Source organism: Galeopterus variegatus, unplaced genomic scaffold (assembly GCF_000696425.1).
Source record: "Galeopterus variegatus unplaced genomic scaffold, G_variegatus-3.0.2 Scaffold579, whole genome shotgun sequence".
NCBI lineage: Eukaryota > Metazoa > Chordata > Mammalia > Dermoptera > Cynocephalidae > Galeopterus > Galeopterus variegatus.
Window position 1 is genome coordinate 135,154 of NW_007726690.1, and position 24,304 is coordinate 159,457.

The following is a 24,304-nucleotide window of genomic DNA, read 5'->3' on the forward strand; positions in this document are numbered from 1 at the left end:
AGGCCACGGGTTCGGATCCCATATAGGGATGGCCGGTTTGCTCACTGGGTGAGCGTAGTGCTGAAAAACCAAGTCAAGGGTTAAGATCCCCTTACTGGTCATCTTTAAAAAAAAAATAATAAAGATTATTGATCAATTGCGTTTGCAATATAATCATTTTCCCATCTCTTTCCTTTCTGTCACTCCCTTTGGCTGTCACTAGGTTTGCCTTCTGCAACTTTCTTCTTATAATTTCTTGCTTAAAAATATGTGATAATCTGAGAAATCTACAAAAATTGTATAAGGATTATGTGTAAAGCCTGATTAAATTCTAATCTAGCACTTAAAGGTCTGTCCTCCAGAGTGAAGTACATGAGCTTTAGTGCAGGGACTTCGTGACAGATATTTTAGCAGCTTCTAATTTACTGGCAATTTCTCCTCTCTGTTGCATATGGTCAGGTTGGCCAGCAACCTGACCCAAGTATAGGGAGTATTGCTCTATATGTGAACATAGTGTTTAGACTTGTGGTGAACTATCTATCCTGCACATTTAAATGTGAAATCCATGTGTCTCTTACGTATTTTTTTAAGTTTTTAAAAATTGTGTTTCTAGCTTTTAGCTTTCAGACACAAAAGAGATAATGCACATTTTGAAACTACTTTCACTTCTTTCACAAACAATTACTAGCTCATGCTTCTTCCACAAATGTTCAGTGAAAAATCTTCTCATTGGTGTCAATTAAAAAAGAAAACAAGCAAAATGAAAACCAACACAATATACACTAATTTCTATCAGAGTTATTTTTTTATTTATAATCATATTCAATTTGAAAATTTAGTTTCTTAAAATATAAAAAAAAGATCACAATGAATGAACAAAATCTCTACTTTGGCTCTACTTTTTTAGCAAGAACATGGGAAATATCTTAAGGTCATGTTAAAAGACACGTTAATAATGAATTGATGTAATTAAAAAATAATACATGTAATTAATGTTCTATATCAATGGGGTTACCTGCCATTACATAATAGTAACATTATTTATATGTTATTGTTTTAAAACCAACCATCAATATTTATTCCCTGTGTGCCTGTGAGAAAATAAGTGTGGTTATTTTCAAATAAATTATGCCACTCTGAACCCTGCATTAGAAAGCCAGCAACATTCTGGTCTTTTTATTTCAAATTCTGAATTTTATTTGCATATTGTAGAAGCATCATTTCTGATTGATATTGTTTCTTTAAACATTTGAGGAAAAATTCACAAAAAGCAATTTGTGCTTAAGTAATTTGCAACTTCTTTGATATACTTGGGAAAATATGGCTCTGTGATGTGGAATAATTGTCTTTTTTTAAACCCCTGCCTATGGCACAGAAACTTGTACTTGGTAAATACTCAATTCAATTGCTGAAACAAATAGAACTTCTACCTGTAATATAGGGTAAAGCAATGAACAAAAAGTTAACTCCAGATTGTTAAAGTTGTTTTATCTACATGGTTTCAAAGAAGCAGTAGGTGCATCTTCCTTCTTTTGCTCCATTGCCCCTCCCAAATTTTCAAATTTTGTCCAGTTTTGCAGGTAGGGAAGACCCAGCTCAAATGAGTAGAGGATATTGGCGGGTCGTGACAGAAAGCAGTTATCTTAAAGGAGTTTTCTCTATTAATATGTTTTAAACCTCACCTAAAATACTGTAAGAATATACTTACCCAGTTTTACTTCAGCATTATGAGTCAGTAGCACATTTTGACCTTTGATGTCCCGGTGAATTACTCGGTGTGCATGAAGGTGAGCTAAGCCCTGTATACATATATTTAAAAGAAAAGCCATATCAATATATATATTTTTCTCTTTTCTGGTACTGTCTTTAGTATTTTTGGAAAAACTTTTGGTAAGAGAAATGGCCCAGATCTGATTTTTCAGACACAATTCTTTCTTTAGGCTGGAATTACTACAATCAGTTCCCAGAAATACTACTTTTGGCTATAAGGAAAGGAAAATAAATCGGGACACCCATGAAATTAAAGGAACACCAAAAAGTAATGTTTGTATACATTGGGCTACTTTACCTTCCTTTCTAGCCTCCATATTTCCAACTAAGCATAAGAATAAAGACCTGGACATCTTAAATATCATAGCTCAACCACTGTTTTACTCTATTCCTCATCCAACCTCGTTTAGTCCAAAATATTTTCTAGTCAGCCTTGTAGGCTCAGAATTCGGGGTAATATGGAAATTCATTTTGAAGCATTTGCAATTTGTGTTGGCTTACCACACTGGCTCCAGCCCACTTACCGCTAAAAGTAAGATGTGACCTGGCTAAATCATGACATGATATGCAGCGTTAGGCTCCAGTGAGATTGTTCCAGATACTAAGGGGGGATTAGTAATATAGGTAACAATAAAAATAGCTAACATTTACTGAGCCTTTATTATTTGCCAGGCACTGTGCTAAATGCTTTTCATGGATTAAATTATTAAATCCTCAGTGTAGCCCTTTGAGGAAGGGTTCACCCCATACTTTAGATGAGGAAAGTGAGACATGGAGAAATTAAGTAAGTGACTCAAGGTCACACAGCTAATACACGGTGAATCAGAATTTAAACTCAGTCCAGAGTTCGCAGTCTTAACCATTTATACTATTATCACAAGTGAATCCAACAAAGATGGAGGAAAGACATTCTACCATTGTATGAGTGGTGCTGTTCAATACTGTTAATATGTTTCTTGGGTGACCCTAAGCACACACAACAAAAAAAAAAAAAAAAAAAAAAAAACGTTGAGTTTGTCAGATCAAGAAGATTGTTGCTCTCCTCCAACTGGGTATTGGAATTAAATAAACAAATAAGTGAGGCAGTATTCAAAGAGGATGTCTGTCTCCAAAATGGCTGCAGATGGTTTGGGGCCATTGGGTAGAATGCTGAATTCTCCTTATTCACCTTCATCATAATCTATGATGATAGTGCTATGCTTTTTAAAAAAAGAACTCAAAAAATCACAATAATATAATAAATAATCCAGGTGGTCATTTCCGTGATCCACTGAATACAGTATTCTGAATCTGATGAAGTCATTAAAGGCAAGGATTTGGAAGAACCTGGTTATCCATCTTGTGGTCTGCCTTAAAGTTTAAGGACATCACCTGAAAACCTGTTTTTTTGAAAGCTTTTTGGCCTTATTAGATATCTTGACCCAGAGGCTATGTTTAGAATCCTTAAACTATCCAATATAAACAGTAATAAGTTATATTGTACATATTATTTCCAGGGTCTTACAAGACAAGAGGAGAACAACCAAGTGAAGACTCACCTGAAGGATTTCTCGGCAGATATAAGCAATCCAATCTTCTTTTAAACTCTGATTTCTGGTCATCCTCACTACATCAGTGACTGAGCCTGCTGCACATAACTCCATCACCATCTGCAGGGAAGTCATCAAAGTATCAAGAATTAGAAAGTAATTCTCTGAAAATATCTGGAGAGTTTTAGTCCATATGACTTGTATTGATATGTAATGTCTAGAAATTAAGGTAGTGCAAGACTGGCTCAATCGTGTGGTGGAAGACTCTAAAGGCTAATGGAATTAGAAAGAATTGGATAAGACCTAAAGATTTGTGGAGGGAGGGAAGTCAGGTACTACACCAAGAATATTTATCCAGAAGGTGGGATTTATGCTAAACCTAAAAGAATAGGGTTTGGATATGCTTAGAAGGAAGAGCATTCGGTTTATGGAAAACAGAATGAACACCTGTCCTTAGAAAGAAGTGTGTACAAAGGACAAGACTGAGTGAAGACTGAAGTAAAAAAAAGAAAAAAAAAAGAAAAAAAAAAGAAAGAAAAAAGAAAAGACTGTTGGGGGAACAGTTTGATTGGGGGTAGAGAAGCAGGATGTGGATGGTCTCAAAAGAGTTTACCTTTGAATATTAAGTCTACATTTGGTTTTTGTTGTTTTGTTTTTATTTTCAAATTCTAGATTTTTCTCAAGATACTGGCAAACTAAAACTCCAAGTGGGAAATTGTCAACTGAATTCCTGTAGGATAATTTCTTCCAAATGGGGTTATTGCTACAGGACACCTATTTTAAGGCTAATATTTTTGACAATATTTCATTCAGATTCTATTGTATTAATCTACTCTATTTCTCAAAAAAACTTATTTTTACCACCAATGAATTGAGTGCTCTACTAATAAATTTCCTTTCAGATAATATTAGCTAACTAGAGGACAGAGCAATTTGGAGAATGTAGCTATTATAATCAACCTAGCAACCTTCTCTTTAAGTGCAGATTTAGGTATTACTGCCCACGTCAAAAATGCTTTATCAAAAGAGCAAAACATGTCTTTTTTTTTTTTTTTTAACAGTAGGCAAGTTATTTATTACCACAGATAAAAGGATAAAACCAAAATCATGAATGTTCAAAAAGCCTACCTTATTTCCTTTTGGAATATTATGATTTTCTTTCAGAAACCTACTCCAGTAATTTATAGTTGTTCACCACTGATATTATAGCCTTTCACCTGAGTACACTCTCACCAAGAAGAAGAGGCAGCCAAATAAAACCAACGATACAGATAAACCACAAAAGGTTGATTTTCATGTGAATAACTAAGTCTTGGCTATCTGAATGGATTCAACATGTGTACTGTGGTAATGGAAGAAGAGGGGTTTGTTTTGAATCATGACAAACCTGAATTAAAGCCATTCAACTAAGATGGCACTTGAAAGATCTTGCTAGTATTACATCAGTCAGAAGAGCTCAACTGTAAAAGGAAGGTAAGGCACTCTCGATCATTTTCATAATAAACGGTAGTTATTTAGCTTTTTACTTCCTATTTGTTTTTCTAATTTACATGGGAAGGAAAATGTGAATGGTCCCATAAAACTCTTCCCTCCACAAATAATTTATGCATTAAGTGCCTATTTATCCTTTAGATCTCAGTTCAAGCTTTTTTTTCCTCAAGGAAGAGTTTCTCATTCCCCAGCATAATTTGGGTTCCTTTGTTATTCACCCATATAGAACCATGTTATTTCCCTTCTGACCACTTATACATTCATTTATATAATGATTTGATTGACATTGATTTTTGCAAACAGACTGTAAGCTCCAATGAACCAGGACATGTCTATTCAGCTTACTGTTGTATCCTCAGCATCTAGAAGAATGCCTGGCATATAAATGGTTTCAGTGAATATATGCTGAATGACTGAATTAACTGAGTACTAATAATATATATCCAATAAAGAGATTTCAACATTTCTCATAATTTCCCATACTCTCAAAACAGCTGTAAGTAAAAATATATGAAAAAACTAATGATGAATGCCAAAAAAAAAAGAGTAACCATTAAAGCTGTGCAGTGATATTTAATAAAATCTGAACTGGAATTGTCAGAGAATAGAAGGTATAGGTTAGCTGGATATTTGGGAGAAAATAGAGTTAAGATGAAGATCTCCAAATTTGGTGTTTTTCAAAGTATGGTATTCAGTCAGACCAGCAGCATCAGCATCAACTGTGAATTTACTAGAAAGTACAATTTCTTAGACCCATACCTTAGACCTATTGAATAAGAAACTCTGTGAGTGGGGCCTGCAATCTGTCTTTTATCAGGTTCTCCAGGAGATTCTGATGCATACTAAAGTTTGAGGACCACTGTTTCAATTCAACTCCTTGTTAAAAACCTTCCCATAATGTCCATATCCTACTTCCTAAAGTCCATTATACAGAATGTAACATAGTCTTTCATTGACATTTGAAGATTCTGAAAAAGTCACAGTCATTATTTTGGAAAAAAAAATACTATTATTGACTTGGAGTGGAAATGGAAATGTGGCAAGTTTAGAGATTAAGTTTATGCTGTCCAAGCTTATGTTCTAAATATTCTGTTTTTAATAAAGACATCCTTGACTAAAGCTTAATTTCTTGTCATTTAACTATTTCTCCTACAGTGGAGGGCAGCAAACATTTGGTAACTGTGGCTTAGGAAGTGCAGGTTCCAGTTAGCCTCCAAAATTGATATCTTACTTGACTGAAATTTGTGATACTCCATGGATAACGTATAAGAAAAGAATAAATCAACTAACCATCGAGAATAGAGTTTCTATCAGTTATGGCTATACATAAGTACACATATTTTGCAAACACTTAAAATGCACCCATATGCGCATGTCAAGTGCTAATTAGAATTGATCCTTATCCAGTCACTATTTGCTAGTCCATCAGATACTTTCCATACCAGCAAAAGTAGTAAGTACATGAAGTTAAAAGCAGCACAGCTATATTTGAAAAGATTTATGTTAGATATTTCCAGTGTTTATTTGAGTCCTCTCCCATCCTCCAATAAGCCCCTTGCCAGGCACTTAAGTTACTTTTCCACATTTTATCACTCCCAACTCCAGGAATGCCATACTACCCTTGAGTAGTTGGGTTCTTAAGTTTTCCGGTAAGTGTGCAAAAGTTATATCTCAGCTCGTGAAAACATAAGTTATTAGGGAAGACTTATTCTTATGGTATAAGATCAAGGTAAATAAAAAAACATACCCAAAGTTGGTGCCTCTGGCCAGGGGGACTCAGCTTGAAAAATGCACCATAGAAGGATACAATGTTTTTGTGGAAAGAGTACTTCCTCAGAAGATTGAGTTCAGTCCTGAGATCCTCTTCCTCATCCTATGGAATAAGAACAGACAGCAAAACTCTTAAGCTATGCAATTCAATGACCATGAGTCCTTAAACTATACTAGTTCAAAAAAGGAGAATCCTATAGCAATCTATTATATCACACAGCAATTTATAATAAAATCTCAAATAGAATTTTCAGTGAATGGTGATCCCTGGTTAACTGGGAATTTGGGAGACAAAAAGGTAAATTGAAGATCTTTTAATTCAGTGGTTCTCATAATGTGATCACTGGACCAGCAGCACTGACCACTATATTAAAGCTTTCACTTAATGGAGTCATTTCCTTTTTGTTTGTTTTGTAACAGTTTTATTGAGTAATAATTCACATACCATATTGAAGTGTAAAATTCAATGGTTTTTAGTATATTTACTAAGTTGTACAATCATCACTGCAATATATTTTAGAACTTTTTTATCACTCCTAAATGAAACCCTATACCCTTTGGCTTTCACCCCCCAATTCTGATTGCAGCTACTAATCTAATTTCTGCCTCTACATACTTAGCTATTCTGGACATCTTATATAAATCAAATCATATAACATGTGGTTTTTGTGATTAGCTCTTTTCAAGGTTCATCCATGTTGTAGCATGCATCGGAATTTCATTCCTTTACTCTTACTATTTTATCAAGTGACAAGCATTTGTGTTATTTCCACCTTCTGGCTATTCTCAATACTGTTTCTAGGAGCATTCACGTCAAGTTTTTATGTGGACATATGTTTTTATTTCTCTTGGATATATACCTAAGAGTGAAAATCTTAAGTTAAATGGTAACTCTATGTTTAATGCTTTGATGAAATGCCAAACTGTTTTCCACAGTGGCTGCACCATTTTACATTTCCAACAGCAATATATGAGGGGGTCGCAATTTCTCCATACACTCACCAACACTTATTATTTTGTTTTATTATTATAACCATTCTAGTGCACATGAAGTGGTATGTCATCTTGGTTTTGATTTGCAATTCCCTGATAACTAGTGGTGTTGAGCATCTTTTCATGTACTTATTGGCCATTTGTATATGTTGACAAATGTCTAACTCAAAACATTTTGACCTTTTTATTTAAGAGAATTTATTATAAATACATGTGGGGTACGATGTTGATTTTCAATAACTGTGTACAATGTGTGATAGTTAGATCAGGATAGTTAGCTTATTCATCATTATAACACCTAATCATTCTTTGTTTCCATTGACCAATTCCTCATTAGCCCCCCTCCCTTCCCCCTCCCCTCCCTTTTCCATCTCTAGTTTTCTATAAGTTAAATGTATTACTGTGACTGTTCTTTCTTTCTCTCTCTCGTTTCATTGTTCAATTGTTTATTTATGGATTCATTTCCCAGTTATGAGTGAGAACATGTGGTATTTCTCTTTTTGTACCTGGGTTGTTTCACTTGGAATAATTTTCTCCAGGCTCATCCATGTTGTTGCAAATGGCAGAATTTCATTCTTTTTTATGGCTGGGTAGTATTCCATTGTGTATATATACCACAATTTCCTTGTCCAGTCATTCATCAATGGACATTTAGGTTGGTTCCACTGCCTGACTATTGTAAATAGAGCTGCAATAAACATGGGAGTGCAGGTATCCCTTTAAACTGATGTTTTCCAGTTTTTTGGATATATCCCCAGTAGTAGGATTGCTGGATCATATGGAAGTTCTATCTGTAGTTGTTTAAGGAACTTCCATACTGTTTCCATAACAGTTGTACTAATTTCCAGTCACACCAGCAGTGCAGAAGGGTTCCTCTTTCTACATATCATCGCTGGAATTTGTTATTTCACTTCCTTGATAGTGTCTTTTGAGGCATAAAAGTTTTTAATTTTGATGAAGTCCAGTTGAACTAGTTGTGTTTTGTTGTTTGTACTTCTGGTGTCATACCTAAAAATCCATTGCCAAATCAAAGGTCATGAAGATTTACCCTTATGTTTTCTTCTCAACATTTTATGGCTTAAGCTCTTACATTTAGGTCTTAGGTCCATTTTGAGTTAATTTTTGTATAAAGTAGGGGTCCAACTTCATTCTTTTCATGGGAATAGCCAGTACCACATTTCTTTGATTTGTTTGTGATTCATTATATTTTAAAGGCATTGGATGTTCTGTGCTGATCTTTTTAAAATATATGTTTAAAAACATTTGCTTTTCTAATCACAACAGTGGTACATATGTGTAAATAAATATAAATATATGTATGTGTCTGTATTTTAAGAAAAATATGTAAGTGGTCTACTCCCACTGAACATTTCCCCCAATCAATGCTAAAAGTTTAATATACATTCTTTCGGACATTTCTATATGCTAATGCAGTAGCTAGTGAGGTGACAGAGTTAAATGTATAAAGATATGATCAACATGCATACATGACATTTATTTTTTAATCTAAACAAGCTCATAGTATTCTCACTATTCTGCAACTTTCATCTTTTAATCAATATATAAAGCATACTTTTATACATCAATAAACAAATGCTTATTCCATTTATGTCTGCATGAGATTGCATAAAATGAAGATAAGGGTCTGGCACTCATGGGACAGGTCAGGTCTAGAGCTATTGCTTTTGATAATTATCTATAGAGTGATAATTGAAGCCATCTGATTAGATGAGATTACTGAGGCAGAATACATAATTTCAAGAGATAGCTCTAGCAGAACACAGTGTGATGTCAGTCAGAAAAGGCACCTACCATGTGCATTTGGACACCTAGGTTTTTAGCATGGACAGCCCAGAGTAGGAAACTCACTTAATCTTCCCCACGTTCAATTTACTTTCAAGAAAATGATGAAAGATGGCAGCCATTACTTATCTTCATGCAACATTAGTGGGACCAAATGGGATAATATACATAAAGTTCTTTGAAATCCTTGGAAGAAAAATTCTATAAATGCAAGGTATTATCACAAAGTGTCTTCATTACTTGGCCTGTTATTTAAATTAGCCAGAGTGCTATCAAAACAATACATCTCTCTCCACATTTTACCCTAATTTACAAACATCATCTCCTTCATTCCCAGCACATTTGTTATAGTGGAGAGAAATGGGAAGCAATTCTTCTTTTCTAAGCTTCAGCTATGTCTGCTTGTATTATGACAACCAAGCAGTTGTGATAATTCTTTTGTAACACTTATTTTTCAGCCAATCTAGGACAAAGCTCTTTGCTACTTAATGATTGGGAAATAATCACACTTTTGTATATACAGGTGTAATGCACTGGAGAAAAGAATCTTAAAATATTAATTTACGTTAAAGTTACTTAAAATGTTGGGAATTCTCAATGAACATATTTGTGCATTTAGGTGTTATAGTCCTAACTTAAACGAATTCATATACAGGGCAATAAGATTCACATACATGGATGACATAACCAATAATGAACACAATATAGTGCATAATGATGTCAAAGGTGATATGAGATGACTAAGGAAGTGTTCTTCACTTGAAGAATGGGTTCACCACTGGGCTCCTCTGAATTCCTACTAGCTCCAAATTTTATTTGATTGTAAATAAAAAAGCTCTCCTACTGCATCTAAAAAATTCAATTTACATAAGCTTTTTTTTTTTTTTTGTCTTTTTGTCTTTTTCCGTGTCCTGGCAACGGATCGCAACCCTCAGTGTTGCCCCCGTACCGGACCAGGGACCGGCAACGGGACCGCAACCCTCGGTGCTGCTCCCGCGCCTTGCTCAGCCAGTGAGCGGAACTGGTCTGCATGTGGGATCCGAACCCTTGGGCGGGAGCGCCGCCGCGCTTCCCAAGCGGCGCACTTATCCAGTGCGCCACCGGGCCGGCCCTACATAAGCTTTTAAAAAAAGTATTCTTAAGTCCAAAGTGGAATATATTTGTAGAATGAAAAGAAAAGAAGACTTTTGAATTGAAGATACAAAAGTTTCCTGTTCAGTGAAAAAGGGTACTTTTGACATCTTTTGGGCAATGCATTAGGAAAGGGCCATTTGACATGAAAAACAATTAAGGGGTTAGTCACCAATTATCTTTATTTCCCCTCAGCATTTTCCTCAGCTACCCAGACTTAATGACCTGGGGACAGAGGGAAATAAGTCTCAGCTGAAATACATAGGTAACTGAATATATTTACTCAGTTATCACCTTCCTTCTTAGCTTATTCTCTAAGATCTGGCAAGAAAAAATGGGCAATTACATTTATATTTAGCTATATTGTGGCTGGGCTTTAAAATACTTAAGACATAAGTATCAGGCAATGCACTAGGCTCCATAGTGTCTCTAAGTTGACTTGATTTTTGTTTGTAAATTATCTTTATCCCCCCAAATGCCAGGTATTTATAACATATCTTGGGAAAAAATTAAAGTTTGAAATCTCAGAAAAACGGCTGGCAGGTGCAGAACATTCTTTAGCATTTCCCTAGATTTTCCAGTGTATTTATATCCATAAACATTCAACTACTAAAAATATATCTCTAGCCACCTATTTGTCTTATGGGGGAGGAGGATAGAGCCTTATTTGACCAGTTGGAAGCCCCAATGATAGGTTACTCCTTTCTCTTTACTGTGTAATAAAGGCATGAATGAATAAAACAATTTTTTTGCATGAGAATAACATGAAAGTTCAGGCTATAGTCTCATCCCAGCCTCACAAGGAAGCTCAGTTAATAAGTTCCATTCAAATTTTCTTAATCTGTTTTCTTGAAAGGTAAAAATTGATCCTGTGGCTTTCATTCTTGTCATGTAAGACCCTTAAACTTTCTGTTTCCCCTGTGATGTAGCCCTCATTTAAAATTGTAATAATATCTGGCACCATATAGAAATAAACCACAGGCACTAGCAATTTTGTATGCACATATATACTCTCAGTTTTTATTAAGATACTAAGGTTCTGCTGAGAGAAATATGAACTCATAAGTAGTAGTGCAATAAATAGGAATGAAATGATGGTATAAGGTTAAGAATACAATGAACGCGTTAAAGAGAAACAGGGGCATGACTGAGTGCTTTAACCTGTTTGGTAGTTTGAGGTCAAGGAGACTCCTTTTCTTTGTGAGTAGAAAGTCTGTGTCTCCAAGCAAGGCTAGGAGAACAGCTGGGCTCTAAGCAGCAGTGTAGTTGCATTTGTGGTGTACTTTTGCCTATGAGAAACCTGAGGCCTAGCGAGGTAAATACCCCACTTTCCCAAGTACTTTCTGGCTATTTAGTGGTAGACTTGGGATCTGAATCCATGATTCTGAACTTTTACATTACTGCTATTTCCATCCCTGACATCTAGAGATGTGTGTTCCAGTCATACACTTTTTATGCAAAAGAATTCAAGATGAGTTAGAGATGCTAACTCGCTGATTAGCTAGCAGTTATTTTTCTTACTAAAATATGTAATCAGAAAATTCGAAATCTCCAACCAGAAAAAAACTTCTAAGAGTGGGTTTCCCACATAAATGTAAACTGCCCCAAAACAAATAAACGAAGATAAGATATGTTTGGAAAGCATTAGCGTGTTTGCCACTCTCAATTAACAGGAAGTTGAGCTTGTGAAAAACACATAAGTACATTATATCCATTAGGCCAAGTGGGTAATTTAAAACTCTCACACATCTCCCAGTAATATGACACGACAGCATTTCCTGGCAAAGGGCCAGCTGATCCCAGACTGGCCTGAATACCCTGCTTTTTGTCAAGAAGAGGCGGCTCAAAGATGCCAGATCTTCCTTTGTGATTTCACCGAATTCTAGAATCAAAAGCCTTTTCCCTATGGAAAGAATACCAGTGAGGTTTTGGGAAAGATCTTCAAAGGAGTTTTACTAACACAAATGTTTGATGAAATCAGAATTGGTCAAATAATTATATTTTTCACATGTTACCTTTCTTTCATGGCTTCTTCATCTGTGAAAGCATGATATTACCTGTTCTAGTTGTTTCCTTTGGATATGCTTGGTCTTCTGAGACACATTGTAAAAAAAAAACAGGAATCTAGTACTAATAGATGAATCATGATACTATTTAAGAACAGCTTTTTAATAGAATCAGAAAATTTCTAAATGAGATTGTGATAATGGAAAGGGTTATTTTTAATGTAACTGAGAGCCTATTTATTAAGACGAAAAAGGTTGGAAATATTCAAATCCCATATAGTTGACTGTGAAAGTGAAAAATAGGAAAAAATATATCAATAAATGTTATTGATGAGAGCAGGAATTCTATTGTTAGGACCATATAATACTTTGCTAGATCTCCAACATTTACTGGTAAAGGGGAATTCTCTTTGCCTGATCTTGTTGTACAGCCAGTGTATTGCTGGGATCAGAGATACTGCTATGCAGGGCAGTCAAAAGCTGCAGGTAGAAAGCATCTTCATACTCGTTCATGTGTTCCAGTACAATGTCACTTTTCCAAAGACTTTCAGGCTGAGTAGCCTGTTGGTTTTCAGTTTGCTGTTGCTCTTACAATAATAATAATTTAAAAAGGCAGTCTTCATTTGGCTCATATACAATGACAATGTATATTAAAATCATAACAGGGGAAAAGCCATTCAGTCCAGAACCTTGGACTGAAAGAACATTGCCAAGGCCAATTTTAGGCAAAATTTGCTTTTGTTCCTGTCACCTCCTCTTTTTTTGCTACCCAGCTAGAGGACTCTGTGTTCTGTAGATTTACTAAATCCCTCACATGTCATCAACACTTTCTTGTTCAAGGAACCATTTCTTCTAGGCCTTGCTCTCTGACAGACTCTAGTGTTCGAACATGATAATCAAATCTATGTGAATATGTTAAAATACAAGTATGTTATTACTTGTACACAGTAAAAGGCACTATTATTTTAGTGGCAGCCTTCTAGAAATAATGACACAATGCAAAGGGAAGAGTTTAAAGCTAATAATTAAAGAAAAGACTATTTTCATGCTAATGAGAACTTTTAGTACTCACACTGTATCTCCACCCGACAGATTTCTGATATTTATTCACTCTCACTCGCCTTCCTATTTCAGGTAAAGGGGTCTGTAAAACCAAGAACAAAATGTGAGTAGATGCACTGGTACACTCTGAAAATGATTTATGCTTAAGTACTTTATGTTCCCTTAGTACTAAATGGAAGAGTGAGATAATATTATTCCTCTCTCAATTTCACTAATAGTTTTAATCTAAAAATTAGATTCTAATTATATACAGAAACTTGGCACCAAATTCATGATAATAGATTTAACTGCCATATTAATGAGAAAATTACAACTTGATGATAGTAAAGTGCTATTTTCCCCTTACAAACCCAAGTAACTGAACTAACCATCTACAGGCTGAATGTGATTTTTAAATATTTCAAAAGTCAGAGTATCTAAAATTTAAATATAAGTCAAGGTCTCTCAAGTTAAAACAGGACATAAGTAGTTCAGAGAGTCTCACTCAAAAAGTACGAGGTTATTTGGAAGCCATGGTTTATAAGGCAAAATAAATCCACAAAACCTCAAAATCTCTTGAAACTCACATTGGTTTGCAACATTTGACATGTACTGGCAAAACAAAAAGCATACAACTCTTTAAAAAGTTTCAGCAATTCACTTCTTGCACAAATTTGAAAATAACAGTTTATAGCATTGACAGCAATTCAGTGAATCTGTATAGTTTTTAAAACATAAATTTTCTCTTAGGGTATAGTGAAGTGAACCTTTTTTTGACTTTCGTTATGTTTGTGCTAAAATGTTAAGAAAGTGAGGTACTCATACTAAAGAAAGGACAGAAATCACTGCTTAGCAAATTCTATGACAATACGTTATGAACTGTAACAAAACTTTATGAATGTTAGCAGGAACAGTGCCAACTAAACTGTCTGTCTTACTCATGTGTCAAAAAAAATACATAAGAAAATGTATATCTCTGACGAGTTCTTTCCATCTACCTGTCATTGAAAATCTAATGACATCAATTCTCAAAAAGAATTGTTTGAAGAGAAAAATAATATGATGGAATACAACAATATTAACACAGAGGAAATCTTAACAATATTAACATTAGAGGAAATCTCTTCTTTATTATCTCTGGGAACAGATACTAAACTAGAAATAAAAAAAAAGAATACAGATATTTTCCCCATTGTTATAGAATACCCAAAATATGTGGAACTTCTGCTGTGAGTGAAGCATTTTTATGTGGAAATATAATAAATCAATATGTATAATATATTAATGTATATAAATAATATTAAAAGATAAATATAATGAATCCCAGTTAACTTAACAATAATTATATAAAATAATGATTTTTAAAAATACAATATTTTCTGAGCTGTTTATCTCAAGAATACAGTCCATTAAGAGAACAGAATACAGACAGGATATAATATTACCTTACGAGCATTCATCACTTTAACAGCTGTAAATGCACCAGTCTTTTGATGGAGTCCCTGAAACACAGGATAGTGATAAACATCAAGTGTTGGCTAGATAATCCAGCTATCAAGAAGCAAACAAATTAAAAATACTAAAATTAAATAAAGTCAAACACATTGCATATTATAAAATAAGCCATTATATACAGATTAAACGTAAGATATTATATAGAAAACAGAAATATTGAATTGTCAGCATTTTATACAAACTCCAACCATTTCACTCAAAAAAATCAAGCAAGTTTATAGAGTAGTTTTGCTTTTTATGTTTATATTAAATAGTAGACTTAATTGGCCATTTAAATTTATTGCTTACTTAGCATCTTCAGTCCGGGTTTAAATGGCACCAAAGCATCCGGATGAAAAGTGAGAATTTTCAATTAAAGATTGAGAAAAAGGAGATATTCTACTAAACATTTTCTTCAACTGATTATGTGGTACTATGCATACACATCTTTCCATTGGAACCCTGTTCATACACTTCATTTCACCATAATGATCACTGGTAAGATGATTCATAATTAATTCAATAACCTCTAAACTGTTTAATATGTCCTGAATCATATGAATCAATAATATTTATAAAAGAAATAAGTTCTGGAACTAAGTTATTGAAAATATGATGAGTTCTAAGGACTTAGTCTTATCCAAAATGCAAATTACAGACATAATTAAAAATATATAAATGTATAGGTTGAAATCAGAGCTCTTATTTTGTAGCTGGTACCTTTTAAACATATTTCAAGCTGTAGTCATAGAAAAAAATTCAGTCTGGTATTACCATGAGTATCTTAATCTTAAACAGAATATCTTACGTGATAGTTCTGCAGCAAAAGATTTGATTCTTGGGCTATACTGGGTTGAACGGTGTCCCCCCCAAATTTAGGTTCACCTGGAACCTCAGAATGTGACTTTATTTAGAAATAGGATCTTTGCAAAGGTAATCAAATTAAGATGAGGCCATAGTGGATTCAGTTGGTTAATGATTGGTGTCTTTACAAGAGAAAGGGAAGGGAGATTTGGACACAAAGACACAGACACATAAGATGGCCACATAGAAGACAAGAAGAAATTTGAGTGATGCAGCTATATGATTGCTGGCAACACCAGAAGCTAGGGGGGGGCAAGGAAGGATTCTCCTCAAAAGCCTACGGAGAAAGAATGGCCCTGCAGACATCTTGATTTCAGAATTCTAGCCTTCAGAATTGATAGAAAATAAATTTTTTTTTGTTTTTAGTCATTCAATTTGTAGTAATTTGTTATAACAGCCCTATGAAACTAGTACACAAGGACAGAAGGATGTAAAATAAGCAAGGGAATGGGCTTGGATTGGGATAAAGTTCAGAAACTGGTGATCAAGGTACTAGGAAATGTTTAGTATCGGGAGAGCAGTTTACAGTGAAACATGCTAGCTATGGGAGATTAGAATTTTTAAAGAAAAGGAAAAAGTTCCAGATTATTGACTGATCAGGCAAAAGTAGGAACCAAATATCAAGACCCACCTGTTTAACTTAAAATCTTGGGAAAAAAATATCAAAGTCAAAATAAAAAATCGAGGTTACATGAGAAATAGAAATGAGGCAGTTTGTAAGAATCAATCCATGAAGCAATAGCATCAAGTTCTACAAATAATCATCTCTTTTCATAGAGAACAATAAATTTCTTTGCAACCTCTTCATCCTGAATTTTGTTTTTAAATTTTTCAAAAGAGCATAAGCTTGTATTATCTTCTGTCACTTGTTTTAATTTGAGCAGCCTGTCTGCAGAGTGAAATTATTTTTGCAGGACACTATTAAAACAAGTTCTTAAGTGGTTAAAAAAATAGTTTTACACTGTTCTTTTTGTATGATTATGACAACCCCTGAACTTTAACTGAGTTTTAAAAAAATACTGAATAGTTGGAGACCCTCCAAATTTATTTACATCTCTGGGAGAAATTAAATATTAATATTTTTGGTTTAGCCCTTATTTATAACTTAGAAAGTATTGTTTTCCTAATTATTCATACAAACACTTCCTAAGGAAATATTTCCCACATCTGTATGCACAAATACAACATGTTCGGAATTTGTTCTCAAGAATCCCTTAAAGGAGTTAAAATGCTTTCTTCCTTGATTCTGAGACTCATAAGAGTCAAACTATTCTGTGCAATACAAAGTATTTGACATGTTAGCAAAGATATTAGCCACACATCTGATTTGACTGGTGGCCAACAAAATATAAAATTTTAAAAGTCTGAATCTACAGCCATCATAATTGTGACATGTATTAGTGAAATAACTGTCATTAAAAGTGCCACCCATGGCCATACAACACAAAAAAAACACAACTTGGTTCTACCCTCATTATCTGTGATGATTCTCACTTGAAAATTGCACAAAATTATTTTGTCAGACAATGTATCCTAATGTGGAGTTTGAAAAATATGCTCGTTGTGCCTACAGAGGAATAAACTCCCAGGTCTTGGAAACATGAATATGCCAAACAATTCTATAACCCTCCATAGAAGTCTAGAATATACAGATAATAGATAATGGAAAATTACTGATGTTAAGATAACATTTCAGAGATTTCCCCCTGTATCTTAACTTTTTAAAACTTTTATTTTTAAATAATCTTAGACTTAGAGAATAGTTTCAAAGGTAGCACAGAAAGTTCCTATATATTCATTACCCAGATTCTTCTAATGGTAACATCTTACATGACCATGGCACAATCATCAAAACTAAAAACTTAATATCAGTACAATACTCTTAACTAAATTATAGGCTTTATTCTGATTTCCCTAGTTTTTCCACTAATGTTCTTTTCCCAGGATCCAAACCAAGATCCCACATTCCATTATCTGTCATGTCTCCTTTAGGCTCCTCCAATCTTTTACAGATCCTCAGTCTTTCCTGTTTTTCATGACTATGACACTTTTTGAGAGTAGCAGTCAAGTATTTTGTAGAATGTCTCTCAAATTGGGTTTGGCTGATGTTTTCTCATGATTAGACTGAGGTTATGAGCGTGGGGGGAGGAATACCACAAAGGTAAGGTGCTCTTTTCATCTCATCATATCAGGGGTACATGATATCACCATGACTGATCAATGGTGATGTTAACATTGTTAGGGTAACATCTGCTAAGTCTCTCCATCGTAAAGTTACTATTTTTCCCTCTCATACTCTATTCATTAGAAGTGATTGACGTTGGTTTTAAAAAGGGATGAGACTATTCTTGAGCATCTATCTAGAGAACCCAGAAGTCATATTAAGATAATCTAATTGTTCAGTGGTGCCATTTTGTGGTTTACCAATTTTATGGAAGCTGTTTTGTGACCTTAGCTGAAGGCCATGTTTTCATAAACAGATTGTTTCCTTAGGTGAGATATTGAACCAAGACCTGAACATCCAGTTTTTAGAATCTGCCTTTTTTCTGTTACAATGTGTATTTTATGACAAATTAAAACACCATTTGTTTTAAACACACATAGAGGATGCTAAGAAAGTATTTTGAATACGGATTCTAGATTGAGTGTTAAATAAACTATCAATTGCCATTGTCCTTAGTGAATATTCGTGCAGGAAAATCACAATGGAAGCTTTAAGTGATAAATGTGGATTTTTTGTTTTTCCTACCAACAATATCAGTAATACCATATAGGATACACTAGCTGCACTGGATTAGCAATGTTCCCTTAAACAGTTTGAGTGAGAAAAATCACCTCTTAAAATGTTTGTAACTAACACAAAAATTGTATATTTATGGAGTGTAACAAGATGGTTTTATATACACACACACACACACACACTCATTGTGGAATGGCTAAATCAAGCTAATTAACAGATGCATTACCTCACATACTTATTACCTTTGGGGTGAGAATACTTAAAATCCACTATCTTAGCAATTTTTAAGTATGTAACATATTGTTATTGACTATAGTCATCATGATGGGCAATAGATCTCTTAAAATTATTCCTTCTGTCTAACTGAAATTTTGTCTTTTGACCAACATCTCCCTAAGCCCCTGCTCCACATCCTTCCCTCCCTCACCCCAGACCCTAAGTAACCACCATTCTACTCTCTGTTTCTATAAGTTCAACTTTTTTAGATTCCACATATAAGTGAGATCGTCTGGTATTTGTATTTCTGTGTCTGGCTTATTTTACTCAACATGACGTCCTACAGGTTCATCCATGTTGTCACAAATGACAGGATTTCTTCCTTTTATTAATAATTCTGGAGGATCACAGAGCAAGGACAAGAAACATTTCGTAGTTCTCATTCTCATCGTAAAAAAAGAAACTGCAGCTTACATCTTTGGTACAAGTTCACAGGCTCTCTCATATTTGAGGAACAGAAAATAACATATAGTAACAATGCTTTGTAACCATTGCTAACTCTAGGCTCAAACCTACTGACATTTGGGATCAAGAAGTCTACTATCTTCATCTCAGGCAATTTTTTGTCTGGTCATCAAATTCTTTCAACTTATTCAAGTTTAGTTATTAATAGATGAAGCTTATATGTTTTGATTTTAGGGGCAACAGAAGGTCAACTACTCGAAAAATTTTCCCTGTACCCTACAACCTGCTACAAAGTATAAAAATCATTCATTAAGTCCTGTCCTCCATTTTATTAGAGTAATGAAACTCCCTGATTATTCAAGTATTAGCTGAGAGAAAGACACGTTAATTATTATTTGTCATTAACATTTTAGCATGAGTTGGAATATCAGGTAAGGTAAATGCAACAACGGCAATGAACAGGTGAATTTTGATGGAAGGAGAATGTGAAGGAAAGGACTGGGGCAGAGGAATATCAGGAGAAGTTCTTCCTCAGCCATAACGAATGGAGCAGGTGCGTAAAATGGGGAGGAGGGAAATGGTGAGTGAGAAGGGATTCTCAAAGTGTGAAAGGAGTTTAACAAAGGGGGGTGGGGATGAAGAGGTAGAGAGATAAACTGTTCCAAGTCACAATTTTATTGGAAAAATTACAGTTTTTAAGATGTATTCACCTGAAAAAATTAGAGAATGGAACCAAAAGGAAAGACTAGATATTTTTTGACAGTTTTTCTTTTAAATTGAAATATAATTGATTATATATATTTGTAGGGTACAGATTTGGATATCAATACATGTGTACAATATGTGGTGATCAAATCAGGGTAATTAGTATACTCATGTTTAGAAAACATAATTAATCTTTGTGACCCTTAACCAATTTCTCGATAGCCCCCCTCCCCCACCTCCTCTCTGACCTGCATAAACTAGATATTAACATAAATTCTTGGATCTCAAATACAGTCTGTTTAAAGGATTGAGGAGAATGAATGTACACTACCATGGGAAGGACTTAAATAGGGTCCCAAAAATCTTCCCTGACAAATTTATTCTCTCATGACTAATTTTGTTTCCTGGGGTTGCCCTCCAAAATACTGTAATTAGGATGAATGTGTACTCTTTTTGTAGGACCATTTGAAATTATTCAGGAGAGAACAGGAATCCCCCAATGTATTGATTTCAATTTGTCAAGGATTTGTATTCTTAATTAATTAATTTAGATAATCAAATAAGCAGGATTATTTAGTCTGCTTCCCACAAGAAAAACAGAGTTTATTATTGTGCTGATATTTTTCTATGGCTCCAAGATGAATACTATCATTTGGAATCTCTCCTACAAACAGAAAATGTTACATGTCCTTGAATTTAAGATATTGGTCACATATAACACATTGTTAAAAAGTATATGTGCCTGCCTTAAACATAAATCAATGCAGGAAATTTTGATATATATAACAAAAGAAATAAATAAAGAGACAGTCATAAAATAATTTTCTGCTTTACAAAAGAATTTGCACTGGTATACATTCAACACCAAACTCTCAAAATTTGTTTTTGCAAAATCAATTTAACACTTTTCAGATCACTTCTGATTTGGGGGAATATCTCAAAAGTAATAAAGGAAGGTCAACATATACACCAGGCATCCAGAATCAAATATAGGTTACCCAATAATTGCAGAGGAAAGTTGTGAATTATCGGTGTCCTGGTCACCTAAGATTTAGACTTACTGACTTCTAACTGCCAACCAGTCCACTATAGTCCTTAGCACATATTTCTTTTTGGCATACAGCATTTAAAGATTTCCACTTTTGTTTTATACGTCTGTTTTCTGCCTTTGGGCATGTTTGGGTGGATATAAGTGGGTCTTCCAGGTATTCACTATGATTTCTATTAGCAGATCTAGGAGATAGTCCTAGATATGCATGGCAGTGAGAGCATGAGGGAGAAAGGTACTGGTAGATCAGGAAACAGGTGATAGGCCTACGTGGGGCCCAGTAGTCTCAATTCAGGAGCACATTGACAATACTGATCAAGGTACGTGGGCAAATTTAAATACAGAAAAGTATGATGGAAAAATACATTAAGGTAATTAAGCCTAATTATCAAGCACAACAATATTTCAAGGATTCAGTCTCTTCATCAATAAAATCAGATGAAACATAACAGTTCTTGAAGTCTGGAAGTACTTGTATATTTCTTTCCTCTTGGTATCTCTAGTGCCTAGCACAGCAGCTGGTACATAAGACCCTTTTAATGAATACTAGTTGAATGAATAATGAATAGTGTAACTGGGAAGGCTTCCCGGAAGAGGTAGAATGTCAACTGTGCCATGTAGATGGCATAGCATTTCAACAGATTTGGAAGTAGAGGGAGGGCCCAGGGGGTGGCACATCATGAGCAAAGTCTATGAGGTAATGCTGAGTAGGAATGCACAGCCACTAAAGAAGAAAAGAAAAGGAAAAAGTGGAGTGACCACAGAGAGAGGAGAGATGAATAGGCAAATGCAAGAGTGCACCTCTTATTATCACACCAGAATTTTAAGTGTAAAATTTAAAAAAATAAAATCTTGTTTAAAAGAAGACAGAGCCATCATTGAGAAATTAACCATTAGTAGTTTAGCATTTTATGACCATCTTTTGTTAGTTAATGGTCTGATGCAAAGCTCAGGGTTGTTAAGGCACTGAAAAACCAGCACTGAATTGCAGTAATGATCAATTTCTTGGGGATTACACATTTTAAACCATAACAAATGATTTAAAATAGCATTGTGACAGCTGTGTTTGGGAAATCCATCATTCTGCAGCAGTTAATTACCACATTTCCCCCCGGAAAGAATACAGGACAGTCCTTGATGGCCTTATAATTCTGATTAGGCTAAATCTTTTTTTAAATCGCACAGTCAATGAAATTGTTTTGGAAAGATTGACGATTTTTCAGCAGTTCCTGCAAAGTCCTTCCAGTTATTTTCTTTGCCTTTCTGTTGGCAAATCTAAACCTCGTAATTTCTAGGGCATTTTTTTTTTCTTTTCAATTGGTTTTGTGGTGGTGGAAGGCCATGAAGCACTCAATAAATACACTCATGTCCATTTTGTAATCTTTTTCTTCATTAACACAGTTTTGTCTTTCTAGTCATTTGTTTGGGTGCCAGCTTTCTCCTAGAAAACAAACCAAGTGATCCTTCAAGGCCACCAAGAGTGCAGCCATAAACAGCATCTGGGAGTACTTGGTGCCGTGCTGTGGAGGGATGTGACCACATGTTTAATACAGCAGTTTCTGTCAGCGTAATGTCTCTGTAGAGAAACAGAGACGTTAGGGGCTGGAGAGAACTTTCAAAGATTAGCAAGTCCATATCCCTGCCTCCAAGCAGGGCCTTTTGAAAACCAATTCTTGAGATGGGAAGTAATGGTAGTTTGGTTCTTTTCATTTTGTTTACCTTCTTAGTCTTTATCACCACTGAGAAGCTCAACAAGCCCAAAGGGTTCAGAGGAGTCGCGGTTTGGAGGTGTGACTGAGGTTTGGAGTCAGGATTTGGATGTGTGACTGAAATTAGAGAGGAGCTAGCACAGATTGGTAGTAGTGGTGGGGAGACAGAGTTGGTGACGTATATGGGAACACACCAATCATCAGGAAGATTTCTAACAATTGCCAAAGAGGAGATGCATCCTGTTTGGGGAAAGACTCAAAGGAATTTTACAGACTTCAACTTTAGATTTGTTTTCAGACACTTTAAGGAACTCATAGAAACGCAGATGTTTGATAGGTGCCATTTGATTATTAAGACTCATACTATTCTTAACTCCCACAAAACTTAGTATACTGGTAAGCCACAGACTATGCTCATTACATTAGATTGAGTGACAGTCATTTAGCTGCCAAAGGGCACTAAAGAGAGTCGCTGATTCTATATTTGTCATCATGGTGAGTATCCCATCATCACAAACGTTTTAACATAGTCGAGTATATCAATGTTGGAAAATTCTTCTTAGGTGTGATTTTCTTATTTTGGAGAAAACTCAGAATAGGCAGGAGCAGATATTTCTGGCTTTGAGCACATGGAGCCTGGAGTTGAATAAATACTATTTTAACCTTGATACCTTAGGATTGAAGGTTTATTTTTTTTAATTGGTTATGAATATTCCTGACATAAAAAGCTGATTGAAGGTTTCTATAATCAAGCTGATACAACTTTCAGGGCAAACATTTCAAGTTAAGGGGGGAAGGGGAAACGGGACCTCCTCTTCAAGAATAGTAACAAAGAAATTGTTGCTAGAATTTATGAATACTGCTTATGACACAGTTGTCACTTTTAGGCCACTATGAAGAAGTGTCATATCTTCACAAAAATCATGAGGGTAAATTTGCATTCAAGTTGTTTCAGAAACATAAATGAAACTTTACATGATCAATTGGTACTTTATATTCCTGAGGCCTCATAAGTTCCTTTTGCCCAATTAATCTGTTTACCTATCCATCTCTCCTAGTCGACTGGCAGTTCCCTATGGTCAAATTTCCTCTCTGTATATCTTTAGGGTCAAGCATAGTATAGTGCCTGACACATTGTAGGGACTCAACAAATGTGTGTTGAACTGAACCAAGTCAATCTCAACATGGAGCTCTAAACAGAGAAGATTAATGGGCAGAGGTGTGAATGTATATGGAAGTGATCATGGAGGGCACAAAGATAATTTTTATGCCAAACAATATGGAAGAAGAGTTAGAGGGAGCCCAAATCCTAATGTGCTCCATGATAAACTGGAGTTTCCTAACAAAGGCTGTGATATGCTGCATTACAGCTAAGTATTCCAGGAACTCAAAACCCGTTATTTGTCCCAAGGTGAATTTCCTTTTTTTTTGACCCTATAATTATCTCTGTCATTCTACTGTGAAGCCACTCAAACTTCCTCACTACTGTCTTAAGTCAGAGAGCCTCAAGGGAGAAGACATATGCTAGTCAAGGTCAGAGAGCATGAACT

The 24,304-nt window shown here is 34.9% G+C and overlaps 1 protein-coding gene across 2 annotated transcripts in view; it reads right to left on the bottom strand.

Moving 5' to 3' along the window:
- NRK (Nik related kinase) overlaps nt 1-24,304 on the bottom strand; it is a 137,790-nt gene that overhangs the window by 64,650 nt on the left and 48,836 nt on the right. For both annotated transcript variants that reach the window (XM_008570192.1, XM_008570193.1), the window contains exons 3-7: nt 14,959-15,015; nt 13,545-13,616; nt 6,517-6,642; nt 3,288-3,398; nt 1,688-1,778 (exon numbers count right to left, since the gene is read on the bottom strand). In XM_008570192.1, coding sequence (XP_008568414.1) covers nt 1,688-1,778; nt 3,288-3,398; nt 6,517-6,642; nt 13,545-13,616; nt 14,959-15,015 — 457 coding nt within the window. The remainder of the gene's footprint in view (nt 1-1,687; nt 1,779-3,287; nt 3,399-6,516; nt 6,643-13,544; nt 13,617-14,958; nt 15,016-24,304) is intronic.